This window comes from Populus euphratica, unplaced genomic scaffold (assembly GCF_000495115.2).
Source record: "Populus euphratica unplaced genomic scaffold, PopEup_1.0 scaffold21.1, whole genome shotgun sequence".
NCBI lineage: Eukaryota > Viridiplantae > Streptophyta > Magnoliopsida > Malpighiales > Salicaceae > Populus > Populus euphratica.
In genome coordinates this window covers 177,802-202,236 of record NW_011499887.1, presented here as the reverse complement: position 1 = coordinate 202,236, position 24,435 = coordinate 177,802, and the positions used below count along the sequence as shown (strand labels likewise).

Below are 24,435 nucleotides of genomic sequence, written 5' to 3'. Positions count from 1 at the left end.
AATATTCATATATCAAAATGATTTGGAAAAAAAATAAAATTTTAAAAAGATTATTATTTTTTTAAATTTTCATCGACATTGTTTTTGAACGTGAACAGAGCCGCCATGGCTTTGATTCTGCTGGCGAGTATATTGGCCATCCATGTAGGTATCCAGGATTCAAGCCTTACTGGCTCCGATTTTGGTGCTTGGGACTATTTGACCCTTCTGGGCCCTCCCATAGACCAATAAAAACTGAAGTTTTCAGGGGACTAACAGCATCTGTTCGCCCACGATTATCAACTCCTTCACAGTGTTACGCTTTTTGCGGTAGTTGAAACAGTACATGATATTGCAGGATCGTTCATTTGGCTAAAGATCATAGTCGCTCTTGATCTATTTAGTTCTAAGCTGTTTTCACTCATACAAGCAGCAAAATTAACTTGTACTTGATTTGGGTAGCTTATTTGCTTTACATTTTCAGATGGCGGATGGAGGTCCAAGGTATACAGTTGATGAAGCTCTTGTCACCGTGGGTTTTGGGAAATTCCAATTCCTTGTGCTACTCTATGCTGGGATGGGTTGGGTTTCGGAGGCGATGGAGGTTATGATTCTCTCGTTTGTTGGACCAGCAGTTCATTCGAAATGGGGTCTTACTTCTCGCGAGGAAAGCCTCATAACCACTGTGGTTTTTGCTGGCATGCTGGTTGGAGCATATACATGGGGCGTAATCTCAGACAAATATGGAAGGAGGTGCCTTCCTCTTCTTCTTTTCTATACGCAACCCCCCCTTTTTTTTTACTTAATAGACAAAACAATATGAAAATAATTATATAAACAATATGAAAATAATTATATAACCATCTTGAAGATGATTCTGCAATCATCCTGGTGGATCACTTCTTTCCATCTGTAGAGAGGGTCTCATGATGTGTGTGTTTTACTCCCTTGTCTGTCGGAGATAGGTGATATATTAAGCCAAAATACTCATGATTGGAAGTTGGAAGTAGATATTTGAGTTGTTTCCTCTAAAGTTGTTGAGTGACCTTTCATAACAAAGGAATAGAAGGAACCCTAGAAGATCAGGATGGAAAAGAAGGTTATATATTACAATTTCCAGCCACCATGATCTAGCAACCGTGGTTTTTGTGACTCTTATTTCTTGTTAAACACATATACGTGCTAACTGCTGTTATTTTGGGAATTTTTTTATGTACATGTATATATTTTAGTCTCTGAAATGTGTTTTTTGTTATTTTTTATTCCTTCAGGAAAGGATTTTTTGTTACAGCAATAATGACATCAGTCGCTGGTTTTCTTAGTGCCTTTGCCCCGAACTACATCGCGTTGCTTATTTCCCGTTGCTTGGTTGGCTTTGGGATTGGGGGCGGTCCTGTGCTCTTAGCATGGTTTCTAGAGTTTGTACCTGCACCAAACAGAGGCACTTGGATGGTGGTTTTCTCAGCATTCTGGACCGTCGGAACAATTTTTGAGGGTGGTCTGGCCTGGGTATGCTAATGATTTCTTGATTGTTTTATGGTCTTACATCTTGGTGGAAAATTATTGAACAGTGGACATCCTTCAACGATCCATGCCATGCCATGCCTTCTTTCTTTCTTTGTAGTGTCTGATTGTTATAAAATATATAGGGCCCTAAAAAATGGGAACTCTCATGCTTTTTAGCATCTCCTCCTAGAATTGATATATATCGATCCTTGAATATCGTCATTTTCGATATTTATTTTGTCTCCATCATGGTTTGACCCCCCCCCCCCCCCCCCCCCTCCAATAAAGGCCACATGGTAGTTGTTTCTGGTTCTAGGGCTGCATTTGTTGATGATAATCTTATGATCGGTGTCTTTTTTCTTTTTTTTTTGATGATAATCTTATGATCGGTGTCTTTTTTTTTTCTTCATATATTTGCAGATTATCATGCCAAGATTAGGTTGGAGGTGGCTACTTGCTCTGTCTGCTCTGCCCTCATTCCTCCTCCTTGTATTTTATACTTTGACACCTGAGTCACCAAGGTATTTATGCTTGAAAGGTCGAAAAAATGAAGCACTTGTTATTTTGAAGAAAATTGCCAAACTAAATGGAAAAGAATTGCCTCCTGGTGTTGTTGTTGCTGGTAACGAAATTGAGCTGCAAGGAAATAATCATCTACCCGTGAGTAAAGATAAAAATGTGTGTGCCGCACCTCCTCCTCCTCCTCCCAAGCAGAAGGATTCTCGCATGGGGGTCTTCAAATCAGTGCTAATGCTTTTCTCACCAAGATTAGTTAGGTCAACCTTGCTTTTATGGGTGGTAATCTTTGCAAATGCATTTTCATATTATGGCCTCGTGTTGCTGACCACGGAGTTGAACGATAGGAGTAATTCATGCCATCAAACTAAAAAGCAGTCACAAAAGCCTGCTAATATTAATTACAAACAGGTTTTTATCACAAGTTTTGCAGGTACGATTTCATACTTATTAGAAAAATGTTTGTACTTGTATGGTAAAGTTGATTCTTGTACTCTCTTCAAAGAAACTTTGTGACGTTGAACTTTTATTTGGTTCAAGAGTTTCCGGGGCTCATTCTGTCCGCACTCGTAATTGATAGACTTGGTCGTAAACTTTCAATGGCGGCTATGTTCTTTGTTTGTTGCATCTTCCTGCTGCCATTGGTAGTCCATCAGTCTACAGGTGTAACAACAGCACTTCTGTTTGGAGCTCGAACATGCATCACTGGAACATTCACGATTGTTTATATATATGCTCCAGAGGTAAGTTATGCAAATTGAATCTCTTACTCAAGCAGCCTTTTGTTGTTGAATTTTCATTTTGATTGCCTCATAAACAAGAAACACTAGAGAGGAAAGAAGACACTTTTTTAAAGCAGATTGTGTATTTGTGTCAGATTCATGTTGAAAATAGATAAACCATATTGATTATCACCAGAAATCTTTCAGATATAATTGTTATTTGTTAATTCTTTTTTTCCTGTGACAACACAAATCCGTCAAACTGAACACAATGGTTAGATTCTTCATTTTGTTTATCTGTGAAATTTCAGTTACTGATAGGTGATTATAGATGGTAACATATGGTTATTTTTCTTAACCATGCAGCTTTACCCGACCTTTATGCGAACAACCGGCGTCGGGGTTGCAAGCTCAGTGTCAAGAATCGGAGGAATGGTTTGCCCTCTTGTGGCAGTCAGTTTGGTACAAGGATGTCATCAAACTGCAGCAGTTGTTTTCTTTGCGAGTATAGTGTTTGTAGCAGGGATCTGTGTATTGCTCTTTCCATTTGAAACTAAAGGCCTTGATTTGGCTGATAATTTATCTAGTACAAAACAGGAAAAACCCCAAGACTCTGAGACAGGAAGAGCTTTGATCTGAGTAATTCTACTATATTAGGCCGAAGTGTCCATAATGAAATGGGTCACACCATTGCTTGGTCTATGAAGGGTTCTTTTTTCCTTTTCTTCTTCAGGGTTTGCAATCTGCACTTTCTTTGTATATTATACGATCTGTTCACAAATAAATAACCATTGGAGAAAGTATTTTGTTTCACTCCACAGCAATCTCTCCCTATCAATGGAGAGAGAAAATACTGACTTTTTGAGAACCTTGTACCATTTTGATTACAAAGTTTTATTCTTGATCTATGCTACGAAGCAGCAGAGCAACATTATAGCAGTTCATTCATCTAGTTTCAAAGCTCTCTCTGAATGATGCTTGCTTGGTTTCTATATTATAATGAGCATATCAATTCAACAGAGAAAATAACAACAGGAATGAACAGAGAGAAAAGAACACATACACACCAAAGCCTTTCATGTTCATATTGTAAATAACAATATTTAGGTGGAAAATATTTCTTATTTTCTTCAATAATGTTTGATCCTCTCACCGAGTCCACTTGATATTTCAAGCTTTGCCTCCTCCTGTGGTCTCATAGTCTGTAATTAGAACTTGACCATATTCACCTTTCTTTTCCTCTTCTACTTCATCAAAGTAGTCCTCTCTAGCGTTGCTTGTGAGCATTAGGCAAACCAGCCAGAAGAGGGAAGCATCTAAAGCCAAGAAGGCAGCACCACCAAAGAGACCAGTCTTGGCTGTGGGACAATCAGTACTGTCCACGTTATGACGGTGCACAGTTTTTGTCAAGTGAATGAGCTCAGTGGTTGTTGCCCACAGCAGCATCCCTCCAGCCAACATGGACACCGACCTGTTTCCACACCAACAAAAGAATTAATTTATTAGGCATGAATAACTTGACAATATCACAGCAGAAAATAAATCTTGGAAATGATGAGAACTCGTTTGCTTGTACACTTACAGGGCAATTTGGAAGAACACAACCATGCGAGTGCTGTGAAACAAGCCCTTGTAAGGAACAGATTTGCCCTTGTAAGGATAAAATATAGAACAGATTCCAACTAAGGTGCAAGCAATGAGAGCTGCGATCGATAAGAAGCCAAAAAAGAGTGATGGGTCTGGTGGATATTTGCAGGTAACAACTCCATGTGACATGCTAGCCTCTCCAGAAGCAGGCTGCATGCAGGGAATAAGTAGTAGAAAACAACAAGAAGACATGTTCAGAGAAGGAGATTAGCAAATCCTCTTGTCAATTTTGTATTGAATACATCGAAAAAAATATAGAGTTATTACCTTTTTTATTTCAGCAAGAATTCCAAATATAAAGGCTTTGACACCAAGTGCCGCCACTATAATAGCTATGCTCTTGATACTCACAGCCATAATTAACTAGCTCAAGTCCTCAAGCTAACTATTTCAATGGTAAATAAGACACAGAAAGAAGCAGTTTGATACCTGAACATTGATAAAGAAAAAGCAAAAGCACTGCATGGAGTCCTGGTTGCCCTAGGTGTAGTTAATATACCACCTGTCAACTCATCAATCATTGGTATCATCTCCATTTTTGTTAGTTTCCTTGTTTCCCTCATTCTATGGAAAATGACGTTCTTGTCGATCGCCCCCCACCTGAAATAAAAATGGAAACAAGGACAAGCTGTCTACATCGAAGACAGGTGCCTGCAGTGGCACGACACACAGAAGAGAGAGAATAAAAACCATAAGCAAACATCATAATTTGTTTGTTGTTCAGGGCCTTAAGGTCTACAATGCAAATATGTAGGAGGACGTGGTGGTAGCTTGGAACTAGTCAAAGTGATCACTGACGACATAAATAGCAACGCTGCCCAGTTCACTGACGACATAAATAGCAACGCTGCCCGGTGCTATATAACATTTTGATTCTCGCTATCTCAATTAACGAAAGCCACAGCAAATTCAAGCAACACACACCAATTCTTAACCATTAGCAAATCTCAAGCACCGATATTATTATTATTATTATTACTACTATAATTGCCTTTTAGTTTTATTAATTATACCTTCTTGCTAAAGAGATTAAGCATTGTTAATGCTTTAAAAAATATATTTAGCTTGTGTTCTATATTGTATTGCGATAATTTTTAGGATTTATATGATTTTTTTTAAAAAAAACTATGAAATGTAATTTTTTTTAATGGAATTCATGTAAAATTAAGGTATGTATTATTATTATTTCAAAAAAAAAAAGTTTAAATGAAGACTAAGGTAAGAAAGATGAGGAGGATCAAGGTATGGTTTTATGAATCAAAGTCAAAGTCATAAATTTATGATCTGGGCAAGCCCTGAACATATGTAAAAAAAGCTCATAAACTAGATAGGCCTAGAATTGTTGGTGTTGGGATTGGACAGTTTCTAAGACCAAACTCTCAAGGCTATGCTTTTTTTAAAAAAATTAAAATGTTTTTTTTTTTATTTTTTGATATGGATATAAAAAATAAAATTTTAAAAATAAAAAATAAAATTTTAAAATAAAAATATTTTAAAAAATAATCAATACTAAACACTATCAAATTCGATTCCACTTCTCCAACCACCACGTACCCAAATATAGCCCAATCTATGGACTTACCTTAACAGGCAACATTTCTTTTCAACTGTCCAATAAAAACTAATTCATTGCCAAAAAAGAAGACCTAATGTTAAATGTCTACTGTACACTGCTTATATAGATATAGGAAAGCATTATTTTTTATTTTCTCCCTCTCACTCTATATATCCATGTGAAGAAAAAGATGAATACTTCTTTGGTGTTTTGAGCTTGGATTCTGGTGCCCGTTCTGAAGAGATCATCCTCTGATCCATTCATATGGCGGCAACCCAATCACCATCACAACCTGCTCCAGATCGTGTCCCTGCTGGTACTTTTCTCCCTACCCCACTTCTTATCTTTATCATAATTATGTAAAGTTTTGATCTTTATGTTAATTCAAACTCTCCTTTTTGCTGGTTTGAGGGGTCTAAGTCATTTGGAGGATGAATTGGCTTGTGGGTTTTTTTTGTCTTGTTCGTTTGAACATGAAAAAAATCAATCTTTCTTTTGACTTTATGCTGTTTTCTTGGCCTTGTTTTTTAAGGAATCGTCTTTTTTATATGCGGAGAGATTGAAACTTGCATATGTTGATAAATCTGGGCTGTGCTTGGTGTTTTATCTTGAGATCTGAGATCTAGGTTGTGTGAGGTGACCTTAATTATTGCGAATTCTCAGTTTTGCTTGTCATGTTTAGATAATTATTCAGTAGAGTATTTTGGAGTGGAGGTTCAAGAAACTTAGTTGACTTGTTGATATGGTTGCTTTCTGGAATCATGAACCGGTGGTTTCTTGAATTCATGAAAAGAAAAAATGTTTGATACGCTTGAGATTTCAAGGCGATGTCCTGTATTTATGAGATTATTTATTATTGTCAGCTGATGAGATCTTTGACTGATCAAAGCATACTTGTAGTGTATAGAACCTGGTTATTAAATGAGTGGTTGCTCATTGTTTTGTATTATGTACGAAGGTTGCCTGTTTCATTATAGTATCGACTAGATCTCAATGGTTTTCCATTTTGAAAGTATTTTCATGTTCTTATATTTATCATGTGTGCATAGGTGTGAATGTGTGGATTTGTGCGCACATATTCATAGCTTCAAGTTTCAATATCCCCAATTTTAGCTTTGGTTGGTCAATAAATTTGTACTGCCTGTGTTTCTAAGACTCTACTAAGTCACTGAACTTACTAATCATGGATGCAGAAGAGAAACCTGGCGAATCAGATAACATGAAGGAGCAGGTAGTTCTTCTTAAACTTCAATCATTTTTTTTTCTATACTCAAATTTTAATGAAAGTATTTTTTTTAGTAAGAAACCTTATTTGTTAACTTATTTTCAGCCTCTATCGGCAAAAAATGAGACGTCAGTTTCTCCTAATTCCTCACAGGATACTGCCCCTTCAGGTCATCCTAGGGATACCACAAGTCAACTGGGAGCATTTGGTTCTCCTGGAGATCGTTCTGTCTATCCACCTAATATTTATGCTCCTCAGGCACAGGCGTTCTACTACAGAGGTTAGTCTTACAGTCCATTTGGAGGCCCTGAACTTGACAGTCACTGATCATACCTATCATTGATGGCACACAAAAGACACTAAATATTAATTTTTAGAAATCAAATGCATCTAACTGCAACATTCTTGTATTAGTTTCTGATACTTGATATCCTACATGAATTAATCGATGGACCATTTTATTGATGTGGTCAACCAGGTTATGACAGTGCCACCGGTGAATGGGATGAATATCCTCCATATATAAATGCTGAAGGTTTAGAAATCGGGTCTCCTGTAAGCAACCCTCCATCACATCATTTTATTATACAGACTGCCTTTGCTATTGTTCCCTGACATTTTGTCTTAACTAGGGTGTCTACAATGACAATCCTTCTCTTGTTTTCCATGCTGGATATGGATATAATCCACAAATGCCTTATGGGCCATATTCTCCAGTCACCACTCCTTTACCTTCTGTTGGTGGAGATGCACAGTTATACTCCCCTCAGCAATTTCCATTTTCTGGGCCACCTTATTACCAGCATCTAGGCCCTAACATGTCATATATCACTTCACCAACACCAGTTTCACAACCGGAGTTCAATGCATTGGCAAACATCGACCAACAAGGAGATAACAGGCTATTCGGGCCAAGGCCTAGTTATCCTCCTCCAGTAGGATCAATTGGTAGGGGCAGCTTTCCAGGAAACCATGGTTTTCATGATCAACAGCACGGGTTCGATGGATTGAGATCTGGAGGACTTTGGTCAGATTGGTCAAAGCCCTCAGATAGAAATAGGCCTTTGACTCCCTTTTCACCTTCAGTTTCCCCACAGCCTATTGGCAATTTTGTGTCATTTGGGCAGAATGCTGGAATGGTTTGTATTCTTACCCCTCAATTTTTTTTTTTATTAAGAATCTGTTGAGTCACATGATGCTGCTTTCTGTTTCTCATTACGAGATGTTACAGTATATAAGGAATCCATATAGCTAGTTAAGAAAAGGGGTTGTACATTATGGTGCAGATTGTTTTATCCTAGGTCTCTTTTATAAGCCTTGGTAAATGGAAATTTTATCAAGACTTTCAGTTGTGATATATGCAAGATGTGTGTAGCCTAAGCAACACCAATCATGTAAAGGTCCATATTTCTTATTTGCCAATATATGGGTAAATGATTGTTTGAAGGCTCTTGCTTGTTTCATAATAAATCTAGTAGGTCAACCGAATATGTTCTTTAGAATTTGTTACTTGGTATTTTACTAACCTTATCCTTCCTTTCTACCCAAACCTGAAAGATGGCATAAGAGGCCTGATAACAGCCCTTGGTTACTTTGCTTTGCCATGCATTTTCGGTCATGACTGCAAACAGTTTTCATGTTTGATTTGCATGCTTTGCTATTACTGATTACTTAAGTAGGAAGCGATGAGCACCAGGTATCATCATTACAATTGATGAAGCAGATTATGGCTTTTAGTGGTAATGCTAACTGACAAAGTTTTTGCAGGCATCTCAACAACAAAGATCATTTTATGGCCTTGGATCTGGTTCAAACTCCTACAATAGAGCCTATCTGCAGAGTGGTTACAATCAGGGATCTAGTTTTGGAAGTGCATCCATTTCTAGTTTGGGGACTAACAATCGGGGTTGGCTTTCTCTTGAAAACAACAGACGGCGAGGAAGGAGCAGTGTTTCCTTATGTGGCTGCAATGGTAGTCTTGATATCCTTAGTGAGCAAAACAGAGGACCAAGGGCATTAAAGCCTAAGGCCCAAAATACAGCTGAACATGGTCCTTCTGTTGAGAATAATAAACATAGCAAGCCATCTGCCAAGATCCACAATGAGTCATACAACCAACCAGATTTTGTAATTGAATACAAGGATGCTAAGTTCTTCATCATCAAGTCATACAGTGAAGATAACGTTCACAAGAGCATCAAATATGGTGTTTGGGCCAGCACTCCAAATGGGAATAGAAAATTAGACACCACCTATCGTGAAGCTAAGGAGAAGCAAGATCCTTGTCCTGTTTTTCTCTTATTTTCGGTAAATACCTGATTCTTAAGTGCTCACAAAACAGTAACTTGGAAGTTGGAAGGCAGACCAATGCCTTGGGGAAAAAATAAAAGAAAAAACTTGAAATATATCGTTAATCTAGAGAAACATATCTTTTAAATGCATCGGTACATTACTTTTGTTATCACTTGTATCGAATATTGAAGGAAAACTGAAGCTTCTGCAATGTCTTTGTTTTGCCTCTTGAGCTTCTAATTCTTTCTGATTGCTGTTTTTCTGTTATATTCATCTAAAAACAATTATTTTTTCCTCTTAGAGCAGGTGAATGCTATATCTTTGTTATTTCCTCTAAACTTCTAATTTCTTGTTTCTTCTGTAAGTATTTGTTACTCTTGTATGCAGGTGAATGCTAGTGCCCAGTTTTGTGGAGTGGCTGAAATGACTGGACCTGTTGACTTTGACAAGAGTGTGGATTACTGGCAGCAGGACAAGTGGAGCGGGCAGTTCCCTGTCAAATGGCACATTATTAAAGATGTCCCTAACAGTCAGTTTCGTCACATTGTATTGGAAAATAATGACAACAAGCCTGTCACTAACAGTCGAGACACACAGGAGGTAGGAATTCCTTTGGAACTTTGCTAGTTATGGGAATTTCTTAGTGCTCTATCAGAAGTGTTTTTTCAGTCCTTGAAAATCCAATTGGAGGAGAAGCTAGGTGGTTAGTTTATATTGACTCACTTGTGGTTGTTTGTGTGATGTCACAGGCTACGTGTAAGCTTAAATTTTAATGATTATGTGGCTGCTTCTTTTGTAGGAAATTATTTGGTTTTCATTGACATTTCTATAAAAATAGAAACTCCTAAACACCTATTTTTTCAGCTCTGTTGTGCCTAATATCAAGTTTGAATTCTTGCAGGTGAAATTGGAGCAGGGCATTGAGATGTTGAACATCTTTAAGAATTACGAAACTGATATGTCAATCATAGATGATTTTGATTTTTATGAGGACCGACAGAAAGCCATGCAAGAAAGGAAGGCTAGACAGCAAGCCAGCCTGATGGCTGTAGGTGTAGTTGGAGAAAGTGAGCACAGAAATGCAGTTACCTTACCAGCTGATATTATCAAGCAGATGACGAAGAGTTTTGCTCAAGTTGTCTGCCTGGATGAGTCTAGCAAAGAAGGCACTGTTACTGATAGGGTTAGTTCTGGCTCTGATGGTTCTGCAGGCGGTAGAGTTAAATTGGAAGATGGTATCACAACTGTCTCCCCCTCGCAGACCAGTTAGGAAGAAACAAATACTCCAAGATTTGGGCAGGCTCCTGGTAGTGTAAGTGACATGAACTTTGATTCCATCTTCTAGTCTCCCATTGTCTTGTGTGGAGGTGGATAGTCATATCGCAGAATTGATTGGAGTGCATCAATAGCTGGATGACGGGTCTTCTAAGTTTTGCAGGGACAATTCGCTACATGTATAATACATGGTTTTTTGAGTGTTGCGTTGTACTTGTAGTCAGTGTTCCTTTTGTTTTCTTGGTCCTTTACATTGCATTTTGAGCGAGAATAGTTAATGCGGAGATAGTGGTTGACATCTTGCATTTGCAAGAGTAACTCAACTTTGCAGGCAGCTTAATAAGGGAAATATAGCAAAAGATGTTGAAGGAAGAACCTCTTAGTGTTAATGCTTTCTACATAATGAGCTACTAATTTCTGTCTTTCATGTTATTCATCAATTTGTGAAATAATCAATGGCAGTGATACGACACAGCAAAGTTGGTAGTGGTGGCAGCCCGCGCTTGGCATCAGGTAACCCGAGTGGAACAAATGATTTTACATCTCAGTGAAAGGAGGACGAAGACAATGAATAACAAAAAGGAAAGTTGGGAGGACTGATGAAAACAATGAACTAGCTGTTTACTTTGTTTTTAAGCAAAGCATAATCACTTTCTTTCAGTCTGTAGTCTCTTCCTTGTCTAGCAAGATAATGACACTTAATTCAATTTCCAAGATGGACTGATCATCTTGAAGACTTCATCAAAGTATGATCCAAACCTAAACCTTTTCTTAACAATAGTACCTAAAATCCCGCAATGGGGTTGCCTCAGCACTGCCCGAAGTTGTTGGATCATCCCTGTCACCAATAAATTGCTACTTGCCTATGGCCATTGCTAGACAATTGGAGAGGATGGAAATTGTTGGTAATGCTGAGGCTAGTAGCTTATGCATATCCTCTTCTGCATGAACAGGAAAAACACCTTTCTAATAATTTGATATGACTTGGAGAAAGGAGTGGACTGGCCAGATACTCAAGCGATCCCGACATGATTCTCCACTAAAATTAAACACAATAAACTCCGTTCATTTTTCTCAAAAGTGACCAACCACATATTTGCATCAACTAGTTATCAAAACAAACTTTGGTGGATCATCTAAAATCAGACAAAATCTCAACATAGTAGTTGGCAACGCTAGAAATCAACTAATACATTAACAAAATAATAATAATAAAAAACATGACACCTAAACTGTCATCCTCATGATCTTCTTAGGCAATGTTTATGAGTGTGGAGGTATTTTGATAGTATTTATTTTTTAAAGTATTTTTTATTTAAAAATATATTAAAATAATTTTATTTTTAGTTTTTAAGATTATTTTTGAAATTACTATATAAAATAATTTAAAAATACACAAAGATTAATTTTAAATATATTTTTTAATTTTTTTATAAAATACCGTTTTAAACGCAGTTCTAATCAGAGACTTAATTTTCTAATATCCTGCTCATAATTTATCTGATTCTTTGAATCTTTTCAACTTTTCATATGAAAAGGGTAGTGAGAGTTACCACCAACTGGTAAAGTAGTCTTTCATATTATAGAAATTTAAAATATTTTTATTTGAAAATATAATAAAATAATATTTATTTTAATTTTTTTTACACTAACATACTAAAAAAATATAAAAATATAAAAATTAATTTTTATATTATAGAAATAATTTAAAAATATAAAAATAATATTTATTTCATATTATAGAAATAATTATTTTTTAAAATATTTTTTATTTGAAAATATAATAAAATAATTTTTTTTTTACACTAACATAATTTAAAAATATAAAAATTAATTTTTTTCAAAAATTCAGTGCCATTACAAAAACAAAAACTAAGAAGGGATGAGAAAAAGGGATAAATTATTTTATTTAGTCCTAAGGTTTTAAATGTTATTATAAATTAGTCCTTCATGTTTAGAAACCTTTAACATAGTGGCTTGACTCTTGTTGATCATTGTCTTGCTTATACATTATCTGGTTTCTCCTTCATCCAAAATGTACCATTTGATGATTTTAAGTCTTAGCAACAAACCATTCAAAGTTTATGAAAGACAACGATCGACAACAGTCAAGGGACTATGTTATAGGTTTTTAATTACAAAGGACTCAGTTATAATTCCTTTCAAGAATCAGATACTAAAGAATAATTTACTAAAAGAGAGAAGTATAAATATGCTGTAGGAACAGAACGTGAGGGAAAATCGAAGCAAAGCCAAGCTGTGAAGTTCAGCAATGGCCTAAACAACGGCGGAAATCCCAATTCATTAATGGCCGAAACAAAGGCGGGAGCCCCAACCAACCAGATACCCATCCCTTCTCTTCTTCTATAAGCCAAAAAAATAAAACATACTTGGTGGGTTTGATTTAGATTTGCAAAGGAAAGATGAGTTTCTTTGGTTTTAGTGGATCATCACTACATTCTTCTTCAAATGCTTCTTCTTCTTCAATGGATTTTTGGTTTCAAAATGAAAGAATGAATTTTGGTTATGGATGGGCTACTCCCTTTGCGCTCCTTCTCATTCTCATTTTCCACTTCTCCAAGCGACTCTTCTCTTCTTCTCCTCCTCCTCCTCCTAAACGAAACCTCGTTTCTTCTTCTCCAGCTTCCACTGCTACTGATATTGGTTCCTCTAATTTCAGGTACTTGCTTTTCTTATCTAGTTTGGTCCCTCTTTTTTTAAGATCAAAATGAAATCTTTTCTGCTTTTCTCTCTCTCTTTTTTTTTCTTACACGGGAATGCTTTGTTTTCGTTCTTTTTCATTTTTGTCAATAATTTGATGTTTGTGTTGGATTGGGGGTTGGTTTAATTGAATCAAAGTCCCAATCTTGGGAGGGTTTTGATTAATGAAATGCAACTTCTGTTATTTGCTACTGTTTTTGCAGAATTTCAGAGATCGTTTCAGAAGCTGATTTGAAGTTTTTGATTGAAGTTTTGGATGGGAAACTAACTGAGAACGAGAGTGAGAAATGGGAAAATGTTACAAATAAGAAAAACAATCTTCTAGCTTATACCGCCAAATGTTTCAAACCAAAGGTTGTTGCCTTCTATCCCTAATGTTGTACTGTTTTCAATTTCCTAAAGTTTTCTCCTTTTGGTTTGTGGAATATGTCAATAAAGTTCATTTCGAAGTTTAGTTTGTTTTGTGTTTTATGAGTTCATTACTTGCGGTAGAAAGGCTGGCTAACCAATCGATATCTCTTTTAAATTCGGATTGAGTTGAAAGGCTGGCTAACCAATTGATATCTCCTTTAAATTCGGATTGACTTTTATTGGTGGAGTATGGTTTTAGAGAGAATTGATGTAATATGATGGTGTTTTCTGGTTGTGTATTTGCAGGATGCTCCGATAAAGTACTTGAGTGTGATGGTTTTTGAAAACTGCACCACAGAGGTGCTTAGGGACTTCTACATGGACAATGACTACAGAAATCAATGGGATAAGACCATAGTTGAGCATGAGCAACTGCAGGTGGATAGAACTAATGGAACTGAAATTGGTCACACAATAAAGAAATTTCCACTGTTGACCCCAAGAGAATACGTTTTAGCATGGAGATTGTGGGAAGGAAAAGATAAGACATTCTACTGCTTTATTAAGGTAATCATCCACAGCAACTGGTTTGACAGCATAACTTAGTTGCTTCTACCTATTGCTATGATTGTGCAATATGTTCACCTTCGTGCACTTTATGTGGAACAATCAATTTGGTTATATGTATTTATCAAGAAATGAAATATCGTTAGCTGGTGGGAAAACAACGGACTAGCAATAACCTTTTTTTTTTTGGAAAAAATAACAATTATGAAGTAGATTTTCAATGGTGAATGGTGATTGTTTACTGGCTAGAGCAAATGAGATAATAAGCTCTTAAACTTTTTAATGCAAGAATTTCCTTTTGATTTTGTTAAATTTATTCCGCCATAATGTCTGGGAAAATCATTTTATATATGCAATTGGCGATTTAGTTCTCTTCACCCTATTTTTAAGTCGATTGTCTAATCCTTAATTTTTAATTTGATGTTGATTACTATAATTAGGATTGTGAACATCCTTCAGCTGCAAGACAGAAGAAGTTTGTACGAGTGAAGTTCTTTAGATCTGGTTGGAAGATCAGTAAAGGCAATTTCCTGACCTCCCTTTTTGCAGTATTTTTTGTAGTTGCAAGATTGATAAACAAGCAAAAAAAAAAAAAAAAGAGAGAGAGAGAGAGCATAAAGTGTCTTGTATTGAGCTTTTCTAATATTATTTTCTGGCCTTCATTTGGATATATTTTTTTATTATTTATTTTAAATAAACCGTATCTTTCTGACATTGCAGTATTGACAGCAAAAAAAAAAAAAAAAGAGCATGAAATGTCTTATATTGAGCTTTTCTGACAATGATTCTTGGGCCTTTGTTTTCTTAGTTGTTTGGAATTCAGTATTTTATAAAAATTGCATGTTTTCTCCCAGCATGAAGTATATAGCGTAGACTGTTTCATTTTCTGCTGGAGCTTGTATTATTCTTTATATAGTGAGAAATGAAAGATCTTTATATGCTGCTGAAGCTTTACTTATGGAACATATGGATCTTTCTCCTTTTATTTTTTTATGTGGTACAGAAAAGATGCATCATGGAACATATGGTCTGTGTTTTAGGAGGTTATAAGCATGATTTTCAATTTGCCTGGTCTTTAGTTCTTCCTAAATGAAAACAGTTGCTTTTGGATTGCCTATTTACTTGATGCTTTAATTCTTCCTAGATGGAAATAGTTTACTCATGTATTGATTATTTTGTAATTCCTATCGCTTTAACTTACAGTCCCTGGTAGAAATGCCTGTGAGATCAAAATGTTTCACCAAGAAGATGCTGGTTTGAATGTGGAGATGGCAAAGTTGGCTTTCTCTAGGGGCATATGGAGCTATGTATGCAAGATGAATAATGCACTGCGCAAATACCCTGTGATTAGTCATCCTCAGACAGGTCCAGCTGTCACTGCAGTATCTTTAATCCAGAAGGTGAGGACCGGCATCTTGAAATACTGATGCTTTTAAAGAACACATTCGTGACTTAGCACAGCCTATCAATAGAATGATTGGTGAAGTCAGGTTTCCTTTCTAACATCACACGTAATATATGAAAGATGTAGTTTAACAGAAGTTTCCAAAACCATAGTGAGGAGATAAAATTAATGGCTTTATTATATTGAGATCATGAAATGTGTGTTAAACTGACTGAGTTTCCAAAACCTTTGGTTGGTGATTAAACTGCTGCACATCAGCGAGGAGATGATAATACTGGCTTTATTATATTGAGATCATCAAGTATGTGTTTCCTCTTTTGGCACAGGTTCCACCTGAACTAGAAACAATGAACAGTCTTTTGGATACTCAGGCAACTCTGACATTGACTGCCCCACGGGGATTAGTTACTGGTGAAGCCAAAGAGAAGAAATTCCCAAGAAGGCCATCTAGGAAAATTATAGGAAATGGTCTGCTTCTTCTAGGGGGTATCATCTGCCTGTCTCGTGGGCGCTCTAGCCTATGTGCTAAAGTTGCCATGGCATATATCCTGACAAAGCTGAGAAAACGTGATGAGTCGTCAAGCAAAGGAAGGGAAAGATGAGGTATATGATGACGTTGTATGACCAATACTAATGCTGCCGGACTCAATAATATCACGCAGTTTTATTAAGCATGGAATCTGACCTGTATACCTTTTAAAGAGATAGCATATTAAGCCCCTTTGTCTACGAGGAAGCTGAATTTCTTTCTAATCAAGATTTTTGTTCCATGAATGCCTTTGTACAGAAAATTTGCAACTTCATTACCCTTATTACCATTTCCACGAATGTAATTATGAAACCAACTTCAGGAAGTCAGGAGCCAACACCAAAGTTTGAAGATTTGAGTCAAAACTAGAAAGCTTAAATTGAAGAGAGCTCTCACTCTTGAATCCTCTTGAAGACTTGAGTTTTGTAGTATCCAGTTTAGCCATGACCAAATTGTTGGGCTATATAATGACCCTTTTCCTCTTTTCCTCTTTTTTTTTTTTTTTGCCGTAGTTAGTTTGACTCAACATTCAATTCAAGGCTGCCATCACTCTTTTCTAGAGGTCGGCCTCGTAGTGATCAAGGATACCGAGTTAGCTTGAGAAGGGTGGGAATGATATAAGAATATCATAATGAAGCTTGATATTGTAATATTACCAAATTGGGGAATAATGATTGACAGGAGACGTTTTCTCCTTGTGATTCTCCAACCCCAAAATATCATTCATATATATTCAGTAATTACACCGGCATAATTATTGCCATGTTCAGTTTAGAAAACACTTCAGTTATGGGATCATGTTTATATAATACATTGATGTGTATAAAAAAGAAAATGATGCCTTTTCCAAACTGTCTTTGATCTACAAAAGCTATTCTTAGTATACCGATGATGTTTATGTATAGTCTTTGTTTATGTATAGTCTTGGTTGACACGTAAGTTGGTTCGACATATATATATATATATAAGTATGGATTATGAAGAAGGAAGAACGGTTAGTATAAGAAGGCGGGAAGATAGTAACAGGAGGCTTTGTTAGTAATAACTCATAAAGCCGGAAAACCTTGACGAGCTCTCATTTCTCCTAATCATTCGCAGTTTTTTCTTCTCTGAAAAAAAACCACTCATTGTTAGCTGTCTTTTCTTCAAATATAGCCTCTCTCTCTTAAAAAAAATAATAATTCAAAAACAACAAAAAAAGGAAAAGACTCCTCTTTTCTTCCTTCTTGTTCCTAGAAGGAAGGCCAGAATCCTGTTGTTGATGTCTGACTTCTGAAACGTCATTCATAACCATCCTCTTGAATCTAGATAGCTTCAAGCATAACAAAGAAACAAAACCCAAGTTACTCTTTTTTTCTTTTTTTTTTGCCTGCTTCATTTTTGTTTTACGTTTTGGGGTAGAAGAATGTACCATAGTCTTTTAGGGTTCTTGATTGTCTCTCTTGTAATCCTCACCACCTTGGTCCATTCGAAGACTGATTCTGAAGATGGTATGCACACTCCATTTACACATGCACTGCAAAGTTTATTGATCTTGCCTTACATTTTGTTTTGATTCTCGAATGAGGTAATGGTGTTTAGGAACACGTAATTATCTGTAACGTTTCAAGGTTCCACACACACACATGTTGGTTATCAAGGTGAAATTTCTGTACATGTTTAATCTCAGGAGAGAATGAAATTTGATTTATATAAGGGAGATCTATGATCTTTATTGCCTTTACTAATACTATATTCGTTTGTTGTTTAATCTATGGGTAATAAAAGCCGTCTCTCTTTAAATGCAATTAACTTTTGATGGGGTGTTCTTGGTTTTCATGGATTGCATCCATCAAGGGATGTTTTCAACTATTTGTTCATGTATATGTAGATAAACTCATTCAAGAAGAAAATAACTATGGTGAAAAGTTCAGTGCATTTACAACGGGGTTACTGAAAAGTGCTTGTTTTAACTACAAATTTGCAACAAAAAATGGATACTAATAGGCTTAACAACTGCAAATATTCAAAGACAGTATTGAAACTCAGAACCCTTCTTTTATGATATTCAGTTACATAATCATAATTTTCTTAAGAATTAATTAAATTTGCATTTCAGTATTCTGATGCTTCCCGTATTGTGATTGCTGATTTCAGTTTCGGCTTTGAATGTGATGTTTACGAGCTTAAACTCTCCTTCAAAACTGAGTGGATGGCAATCAAGTGGTGGGGACCCTTGTGGAGACTCATGGGAAGGAATCCAGTGCTCAGGCTCATCTGTGACTCAAATGTAGTTAGATTTGCTTGTCAAATATTTCTGGTGAAGAGATTTTACATCTCACATATTTAGCAGGAATAAACCTGAATTTTCTGAATGCTTTTGCAGAAAGTTATCTGGATTTGGACTTACTGGATCACTGGGTTATCAGCTATCAAACTTGAAATCTGTCACCTACTTGTAATGCCCAGTTTCTAAATCATAGCACTTTTTTTTTTACACCAGCTTTTTTTCTGATGAAGGAACAAAACCTCAAGACTTTTGGTATTTCTTTGTCATAGTACAGTGATGTGAGCAAAAACAACCTCAAGAATGATATGCCATACCAGCTTCCTCCTAATGCAGCTACGCTGTAAGCCTACTGACATTTTCTTTATCTGGAACACTGCTAAACAAGTTAATATATGTTGTGATTGTTCTTTACCCAAGCTCATTTTTTTTTTACTGGACTGATTCATGAATTTAAGTGTGTTCGATACTAATCTTGCAAGCTTAACGTGCAGAGATCTTTCTAATAATGGCTTCACTGGCAGTGTGCCCTACTCAATTTCACAAATGACTAAACTTCAAAACCTGTAAGCATACTTGGTTCTTTTGTTACAAAACCTTCCATTTGTTCTGAATACTCATTCTTAATTTTGATGCTTCCTCCAGAAATCTTAATCAAAATAAATTAAATGGACAGTTGAGTGATATGTTTCAGAAACTCTCAAAACTTAAAACACTGTAAGTATTACTAACTGGAATGATCAAAAGGTTCTTAAAGTCTTCTGTTTGTTACAATAAAAGTTATGATTCACTCATGGAAATGACTTACAGGGATCTATCCCACAACTCGATCTCAGGGAATTTGCCTCAGAGTTTTTCTGCACTTTCAAGCCTCAGCACATTGTAAGAAGTGATAATAAAATTTTTATTTAGGTCCTCTTAGTTTATTGCAGTGATTGTTTATGTCTTCGTACAGGCATTTGCAAGACAATGAATTCACCGGTACCATAGATGTCCTTGCCAGACTTCCCCTTAAAGATTTGTAAGTAACATTCTGAGTACTTCAATTGAGCAGCTATTGTTTTTCAGTTTAGGTCAGAAATATTGATGTCTAAAATTCTAAAGTCCGATGGTTCATTGATAAGAATGATGGTTTCAAACTTTAATACAGTAGTTGATGTTAGTGAAAAGTAAAGAACTCACAACATGAATCCACTGTTCCACTGGCAGGAATATTAAAGACAATGAGTTCACTGGTTGGGTCCCTGATTCGCTGAATGGCATTGATAATCTGGAGTAAGAATACCCTAATTGCCATTGATAATCTGGAGTAAGAATACCCTAAATTTGCCTCTCTCTCTCTTTGTTTTTTTTTTTGAGGATGTAGGCTGTAAGATATTGCTTCTCTGACTTCATGATTTTATTTTCTGAAGAACGGGCGGGAATGCGTGGTCATCTGGTCCGGCTCCTCGTGGTAAATCTAGTTCAGCACATGGCAAGGGAAGTGGGAAAGGTGGCATGAATGGACTTGCTATAGCGTTAATAGTTTTGGCTTCACTGGTTGTAGTTGGACTTCTCATTATACTACTTTCAAAAAGAAGGTCCTCTCCATCTTCAAATTTTCTTGAGGAAGATAATGGCAGCTGGCATAGAGCATTTACTCCCCTTTCATCACATGAACTATCCAATGACACCCGTGCTGCCATAAAGAAAGAGTTTAAAGGTAGTTGATTGACTTCAGCATAATTTTATGTGGAGAACTTTGCAAAATCTTTGTTATAAATATTTTACTTTGTGTTCGCACCTTTATGTCCCTTTTTAATGCTGTCCTGTTTCAATACTGTGCATGCTGATGGACATTGTTGGTGTGGACTTAACAATATGATTTACTGGTGAAAGAAATTGAACCAATGAATTTGTCTGGTTCGATTGATATAAAGAATCTTCAAAAAGCTCCTTCCGTGGGTTACAAGCCTCCACCTTCTGATTTTTCCGAGTCTATAAGTGATAACGAGTTTGCCATCCGTCTAAATGCTGGAAGAAGCACCTCTGTTCGTTCCATAGCTTTTTCCTTGACAGATTTGCAGACTGCTACTGGCAATTTTGCATCTGGCCGACTTATTGGTGAGGGATCCCTTGGTCCTGTTTACAGGGCCAAATATCCTGACGGGAAGGTATAATTAGTCATTTCATATTTTCCTTTCCATTTATTTTCTGGCACTACCTAATACTTGATCCCTAGTTCGTTGTCAACTTTGGCACATCATATATTTTATGTGCTTGATTGTTACTGGATTGTAACTAAAAACACAATTTGCAATGAATAGTTGGATTTTGCGTTCCTGCAACATAATTTATTTTTTGCTTATCAGGTTTTAGCTGTCAAAATGATTGATTCATCACTTTTTCAAGGCGCAAAACAAGAGTTTTCAGAAATTGCTTCAAGCATCTCAAAAGTTCACCATCAGAACATTGCTGAGCTTGTTGGTTATTGTTCAGAACAAGGGCACAGCATGTTGATATACGAGTATTTCAGGAATGGCTCACTTCATGAATTCCTGCATGTGTCAGATGATTATAGTAAACCACTAACCTGGAATACCAGAGTTAGAATAGCTTTGGGCACGGCACGTGCTGTCGAGTAAGTCAATATAAGCACATGCTCATGCAAATCTATTAGCCTAGTGGCTAAATGCTTAAACTGTAGAGAAAGAATGCAGATGAACGCCCTCCTGCAGATTGATCCCCGTAGCTGTTTCCTTTTTCTCTAATAAAATATCAATTCTTTGGGCAGGTACCTCCATGAAGTTTGTTCTCCATCCTTCATCCACAAGAACATCAAGTCATCTAACATTTTGCTTGACCTTGAGCTCAATCCATGTCTTTGCGACTACGGGCTGGCAAACTTCCATCATGTTAGTATTTCTTGGGACATACAAGATCTCCATACTGCTAGCATAGTCTGGAAATACGATGCCTGTTGTTTTGACAGCTTTTGGTATTAACATGTGAATTTTAATTATCGCTTTTCTCTTTTTCGCAGCGGACAAGCCAAAACCTTGGTGCAGGCTACAATGCTCCAGAGTGCACTAAGCCTTCAGCTTATACAATGAAGAGTGATGTTTACAGTTTTGGAGTGGTGATGCTGGAGTTATTGACTGGCAGGCAGCCTTTTGACAGGTATGGTTTTTCTGCTGCTGCAAAGTTCACCGTTTGCCAGTGGATGTTGATATCCAATGTAATCTCCATATCATAACTAATTAAGTTGCCATATTCCCTTGCTTCTTTGCAGTTCAAAACCGAAATCAGAACAATGTCTGGTTCGATGGGCCACCCCTCAACTACATGACATTGATGCGTTGGACAAAATGGTAGACCCTGCATTGCGCGGGCTATACCCTCCAAAGTCTGTTTCTCGATTTGCTGATATCATTTCCCTCTGTGCACAGGTAAGAACCATCGGGAAATTGTTGGTGCAGGGTATTGTTTGTGCTTTACTGTCTTCAAGCATGGTGATCTCTTCAAACAGAAGTAATATTTTGCTTTGCATTCTTTATATTATTAGGTGGAGCCTGAATTCCGGCCGCCTATGTCAGAGATAGTGCAAGCATTGGTGCGATTATTTCAGTGATCGAGTATGAACATAAGAGACGATATTGCAGTTTCTAATCAGATGGAGGATTCTGACTACTAGTGCTAGCTGTATTCTTTCAAGTTTGATACAGAACAAAGTCATTTCTTTTTGTTTGGTTCTCCCTCTTGTACATGTCTGCTAGTAGCCTTGGTTACATAGGACTCTTGGAGATTTTCTTTGCTTTTTTAACAACTTCAAAGGGTTTACTTTCTTTCTTCTTTCTTCTTCTTCTGCATGAAAGATTTTATGGAGAAATTCGACTTCCTGAGTGAGGTAGTCTGAGTATCGCTTGTCATTCTCACACAACCAAATTTCTCCTCTCGTCCGGACTGGCCCAAAAGAAATCTCCAAGCCCTTGGACAAGATAAGCTGTAACCTCATATATGGCTCAGGGCTTTTTTTTTTTTGACATGGCTCAAACCAAAGAATGATGGATCAAACCCTTCTTCCACGTCGAGCTGGTGAGTTCAGATAAATTATTCTGAAAACTTGAAACTTTAAATTTTGACTGGCAATATAAAACCCTATGAGCAACTGTCATTATAGCTTCCTTTGATAAATAAACTGTACAAAGCATGGTGTGATTGACTTAAAACATACAACAAAGTCCTGATTTCTTAATTGCTTTGTTGTTTAAAGCTTGCAAGTTTGAACAATCCCTTGAGAATTTAGTGAGATGAAGCGCTCAACAACCAACAACACTTGATCTCTTCCTAGCTACCAATCTTAATCTGTCCATCTGTATCGTGAAGTATGAACGTAGATAAAGTTGTTAAGTCAGAATCTACCAAGAAATTGAGAGAGAGGGGGAGTAACCTGTCTCTGTCTTTCTTTCCTTTCGGGGTTTGCTTTTGCGATTTTGATGTACCAAAAGTTAGCTTAGAGCCAACTAAAACACGTTACCGACAAATACCATATGCGATTAATCAGTGGTCAGTCAACTCAGCCCATTTGAACTCAGATGTGGTAGGATCCAGGACTCCTAAAGTGGGAATATTGTGTCAGCTTCAACTACCACATGTGTGTCTCACGAGGCATCTCCACTTACTTACTAGGAGTGCACTACCACATGTGTGTCTCACGAGGCATCTACCACATGTGTGTTTAGAAGTGTAATTGTTGTTGTTTTTTAAAGTATTCTTTATTAAAAAAAATATTAATAATATTTTTTTTATTTTTTAAAAATTATTTTTAAAATTAACATATCAAAATAATTTAAAAATATCAAAAATATATTAATTCAAAACAAAAAAAATTCAAATTTTTCCAGAAGCGCTTTTCAAACACAGTGCCAAACATACGTAAATGTTGATGGGAAATGTAATTCAATTTGTATTTTTAAAAAATTAAAAAAAAATTATTTTTTATTTTTATTAAAATTTAATATAATTTGTATGTTTTAAATTATTTTGATGTGCTAATATTAAAAATAATTTTAAAAAATAAAAAAAATTATTAGCATGTATTTTGGCATGAAAAGTTATTTGAAAAACAACCGCTATCACACTACCAAACATACTTTAAAACACTAGTCAATTAGCCTGTCAGCTCCGTTTTCATTTAAAATGTGATATATATATATATATATATATATATATATGAAGAGGGTTTTTTTTTAGTGTCATTTAAAATGACCAAAACCTCCAAAATTCAATATTTTAATTAAATAATATGATACTTGAGTTAATTTAAATCAATTAATTTTATAAGTTTAAAAATAATATAAATAACTGATAAAATCATGTTTTAATTTTCAGAAAGACTTCAAGATAATAATTTTTAAAAAAGATGTGGAGATAACAATAAAATGGATCAACCTCAATTAATCTCCTATCGACCTGGGTCATGGACTCTATTAGATTTAATAACCTATTTTATAATTTTTTTTATTTAATTATGTAATAAAAATAAATACTCTTAAAATTGAATACCAACCCTAAAATAGATATTTATTGAAGATTGTGATAAACCTATAGAAAACAAAAAAAAATAAATCATAGGTGTATTTCCTAACTAATCTAATATTGAAAGATAAAATAAAAAACTCCAAACTTGTGAACTAGGTTATGAACTTCACTAAGATTATAATTTTTTTAAACTATTTTTATTTAATTATATGATAACAAAAATAAAAGATTGCAAAATCGAACACCAATTTGCTCAAATTCCAAATTATTTTTTGTAATTGGGACGGATGACATGTTGTCTGCCTCAATTTGTTTTTAAAAAAACAACTAAACAACGTGTAGTCTGCTGAGGCAAACAA

At 35.9% G+C, this 24,435-nt stretch overlaps 5 protein-coding genes across 9 annotated transcripts; 4 read left to right on the top strand and 1 right to left on the bottom strand.

Moving 5' to 3' along the window:
* Positions 1-60: 60 nt before the first annotated feature.
* On the top strand, positions 61-3,523 carry LOC105130444 (organic cation/carnitine transporter 7-like). The gene is made up of 6 exons (XM_011032957.1): positions 61-309; positions 464-732; positions 1,251-1,488; positions 1,906-2,434; positions 2,542-2,744; positions 3,090-3,523. The coding sequence occupies exons 2-6, from the start codon at positions 464-466 to the stop codon at positions 3,360-3,362; spliced, it is 1,512 nt and encodes a 503-aa protein (XP_011031259.1). The 5' UTR covers positions 61-309; the 3' UTR covers positions 3,363-3,523.
* On the bottom strand, positions 3,515-5,106 carry LOC105130445 (uncharacterized). Of its 2 annotated transcripts, XM_011032959.1 has the most exons (4): positions 4,638-5,106; positions 4,306-4,520; positions 3,953-4,194; positions 3,696-3,912 (listed from the first exon to the last, which is right to left on the bottom strand). In XM_011032959.1, the coding sequence occupies exons 1-4, from the start codon at positions 4,725-4,727 to the stop codon at positions 3,854-3,856; spliced, it is 606 nt and encodes a 201-aa protein (XP_011031261.1). In that variant the 5' UTR covers positions 4,728-5,106; the 3' UTR covers positions 3,696-3,853. The 2 variants fall into 2 exon arrangements, with proteins under 2 accessions (XP_011031260.1, XP_011031261.1); XM_011032958.1 differs by having other exon boundaries at positions 3,515-4,194.
* Positions 5,107-5,987: 881 nt separating this feature from the next.
* On the top strand, positions 5,988-11,149 carry LOC105130443 (uncharacterized). Of its 4 annotated transcripts, none has more exons than XM_011032954.1 (8): positions 5,988-6,241; positions 7,080-7,156; positions 7,304-7,430; positions 7,629-7,705; positions 7,783-8,289; positions 8,918-9,457; positions 9,830-10,042; positions 10,344-11,149. In XM_011032954.1, exons 1-8 carry the CDS (start codon positions 6,190-6,192, stop codon positions 10,710-10,712), a joined length of 1,962 nt encoding a protein of 653 aa, XP_011031256.1. In that variant the 5' UTR covers positions 5,988-6,189; the 3' UTR covers positions 10,713-11,149. The 4 variants fall into 4 exon arrangements, with proteins under 4 accessions (XP_011031256.1, XP_011031254.1, XP_011031257.1 ...); XM_011032952.1 differs by having other exon boundaries at positions 7,256-7,430; XM_011032955.1 differs by having other exon boundaries at positions 5,989-6,241; positions 7,119-7,156.
* Positions 11,150-12,945: 1,796 nt separating this feature from the next.
* LOC105130441 (uncharacterized) lies at positions 12,946-16,529 on the top strand. The gene is made up of 6 exons (XM_011032950.1): positions 12,946-13,397; positions 13,642-13,792; positions 14,096-14,356; positions 14,797-14,878; positions 15,560-15,756; positions 16,088-16,529. The coding sequence occupies exons 1-6, from the start codon at positions 13,141-13,143 to the stop codon at positions 16,361-16,363; spliced, it is 1,224 nt and encodes a 407-aa protein (XP_011031252.1). The 5' UTR covers positions 12,946-13,140; the 3' UTR covers positions 16,364-16,529.
* Positions 16,530-17,315: 786 nt separating this feature from the next.
* On the top strand, positions 17,316-22,380 carry SRF5 (STRUBBELIG-receptor family 5). The gene is made up of 16 exons (XM_011032951.1): positions 17,316-17,780; positions 18,427-18,559; positions 18,656-18,727; positions 18,834-18,899; positions 19,051-19,122; positions 19,202-19,273; positions 19,367-19,438; positions 19,512-19,577; positions 19,766-19,831; positions 19,969-20,258; positions 20,435-20,709; positions 20,908-21,176; positions 21,330-21,450; positions 21,579-21,715; positions 21,828-21,984; positions 22,101-22,380. Exons 1-16 carry the CDS (start codon positions 17,696-17,698, stop codon positions 22,164-22,166), a joined length of 2,019 nt encoding a protein of 672 aa, XP_011031253.1. The 5' UTR covers positions 17,316-17,695; the 3' UTR covers positions 22,167-22,380.
* The last annotated feature ends 2,055 nt before the right edge of the window (positions 22,381-24,435 follow it).

Bases quoted from the DNA above. Each gene is read 5' to 3' on its own strand.
- LOC105130441 (XM_011032950.1), top strand. From the start codon at position 13,141: ATGAGTTTCTTTGGTTTTAGTGGATCATCACTACATTCTTCTTCAAAT. The intron at 14,357-14,796 runs GTAATCATCCAC...TACTATAATTAG, and splicing joins CATTCTACTGCTTTATTAAG to GATTGTGAACATCCTTCAGC. The intron at 15,757-16,087 runs GTGAGGACCGGC...CTTTTGGCACAG, and splicing joins CAGTATCTTTAATCCAGAAG to GTTCCACCTGAACTAGAAAC.
- SRF5 (XM_011032951.1), top strand. From the start codon at position 17,696: ATGTACCATAGTCTTTTAGGGTTCTTGATTGTCTCTCTTGTAATCCTC. The intron at 18,900-19,050 runs GTAAGCCTACTG...CTTAACGTGCAG, and splicing joins CCTCCTAATGCAGCTACGCT to AGATCTTTCTAATAATGGCT. The intron at 19,439-19,511 runs GTAAGAAGTGAT...GTCTTCGTACAG, and splicing joins CTTTCAAGCCTCAGCACATT to GCATTTGCAAGACAATGAAT.
- LOC105130443 (XM_011032952.1), top strand. From the start codon at position 6,190: ATGGCGGCAACCCAATCACCATCACAACCTGCTCCAGATCGTGTCCCT. The intron at 7,431-7,628 runs GTTAGTCTTACA...GTGGTCAACCAG, and splicing joins ACAGGCGTTCTACTACAGAG to GTTATGACAGTGCCACCGGT. The intron at 7,706-7,782 runs GTAAGCAACCCT...TGTCTTAACTAG, and splicing joins GTTTAGAAATCGGGTCTCCT to GGTGTCTACAATGACAATCC.
- LOC105130445 (XM_011032958.1), bottom strand. From the start codon at position 4,727: ATGGCTGTGAGTATCAAGAGCATAGCTATTATAGTGGCGGCACTTGGT. The intron at 4,521-4,637 runs GTAATAACTCTA...CCCTGCATGCAG, and splicing joins TTCTTGCTGAAATAAAAAAG to CCTGCTTCTGGAGAGGCTAG. The intron at 4,195-4,305 runs GTAAGTGTACAA...GTGTGGAAACAG, and splicing joins GTGTTCTTCCAAATTGCCCT to GTCGGTGTCCATGTTGGCTG.
- LOC105130444 (XM_011032957.1), top strand. From the start codon at position 464: ATGGCGGATGGAGGTCCAAGGTATACAGTTGATGAAGCTCTTGTCACC. The intron at 1,489-1,905 runs GTATGCTAATGA...ATATATTTGCAG, and splicing joins TTGAGGGTGGTCTGGCCTGG to ATTATCATGCCAAGATTAGG. The intron at 2,435-2,541 runs GTACGATTTCAT...ATTTGGTTCAAG, and splicing joins TTTTATCACAAGTTTTGCAG to AGTTTCCGGGGCTCATTCTG.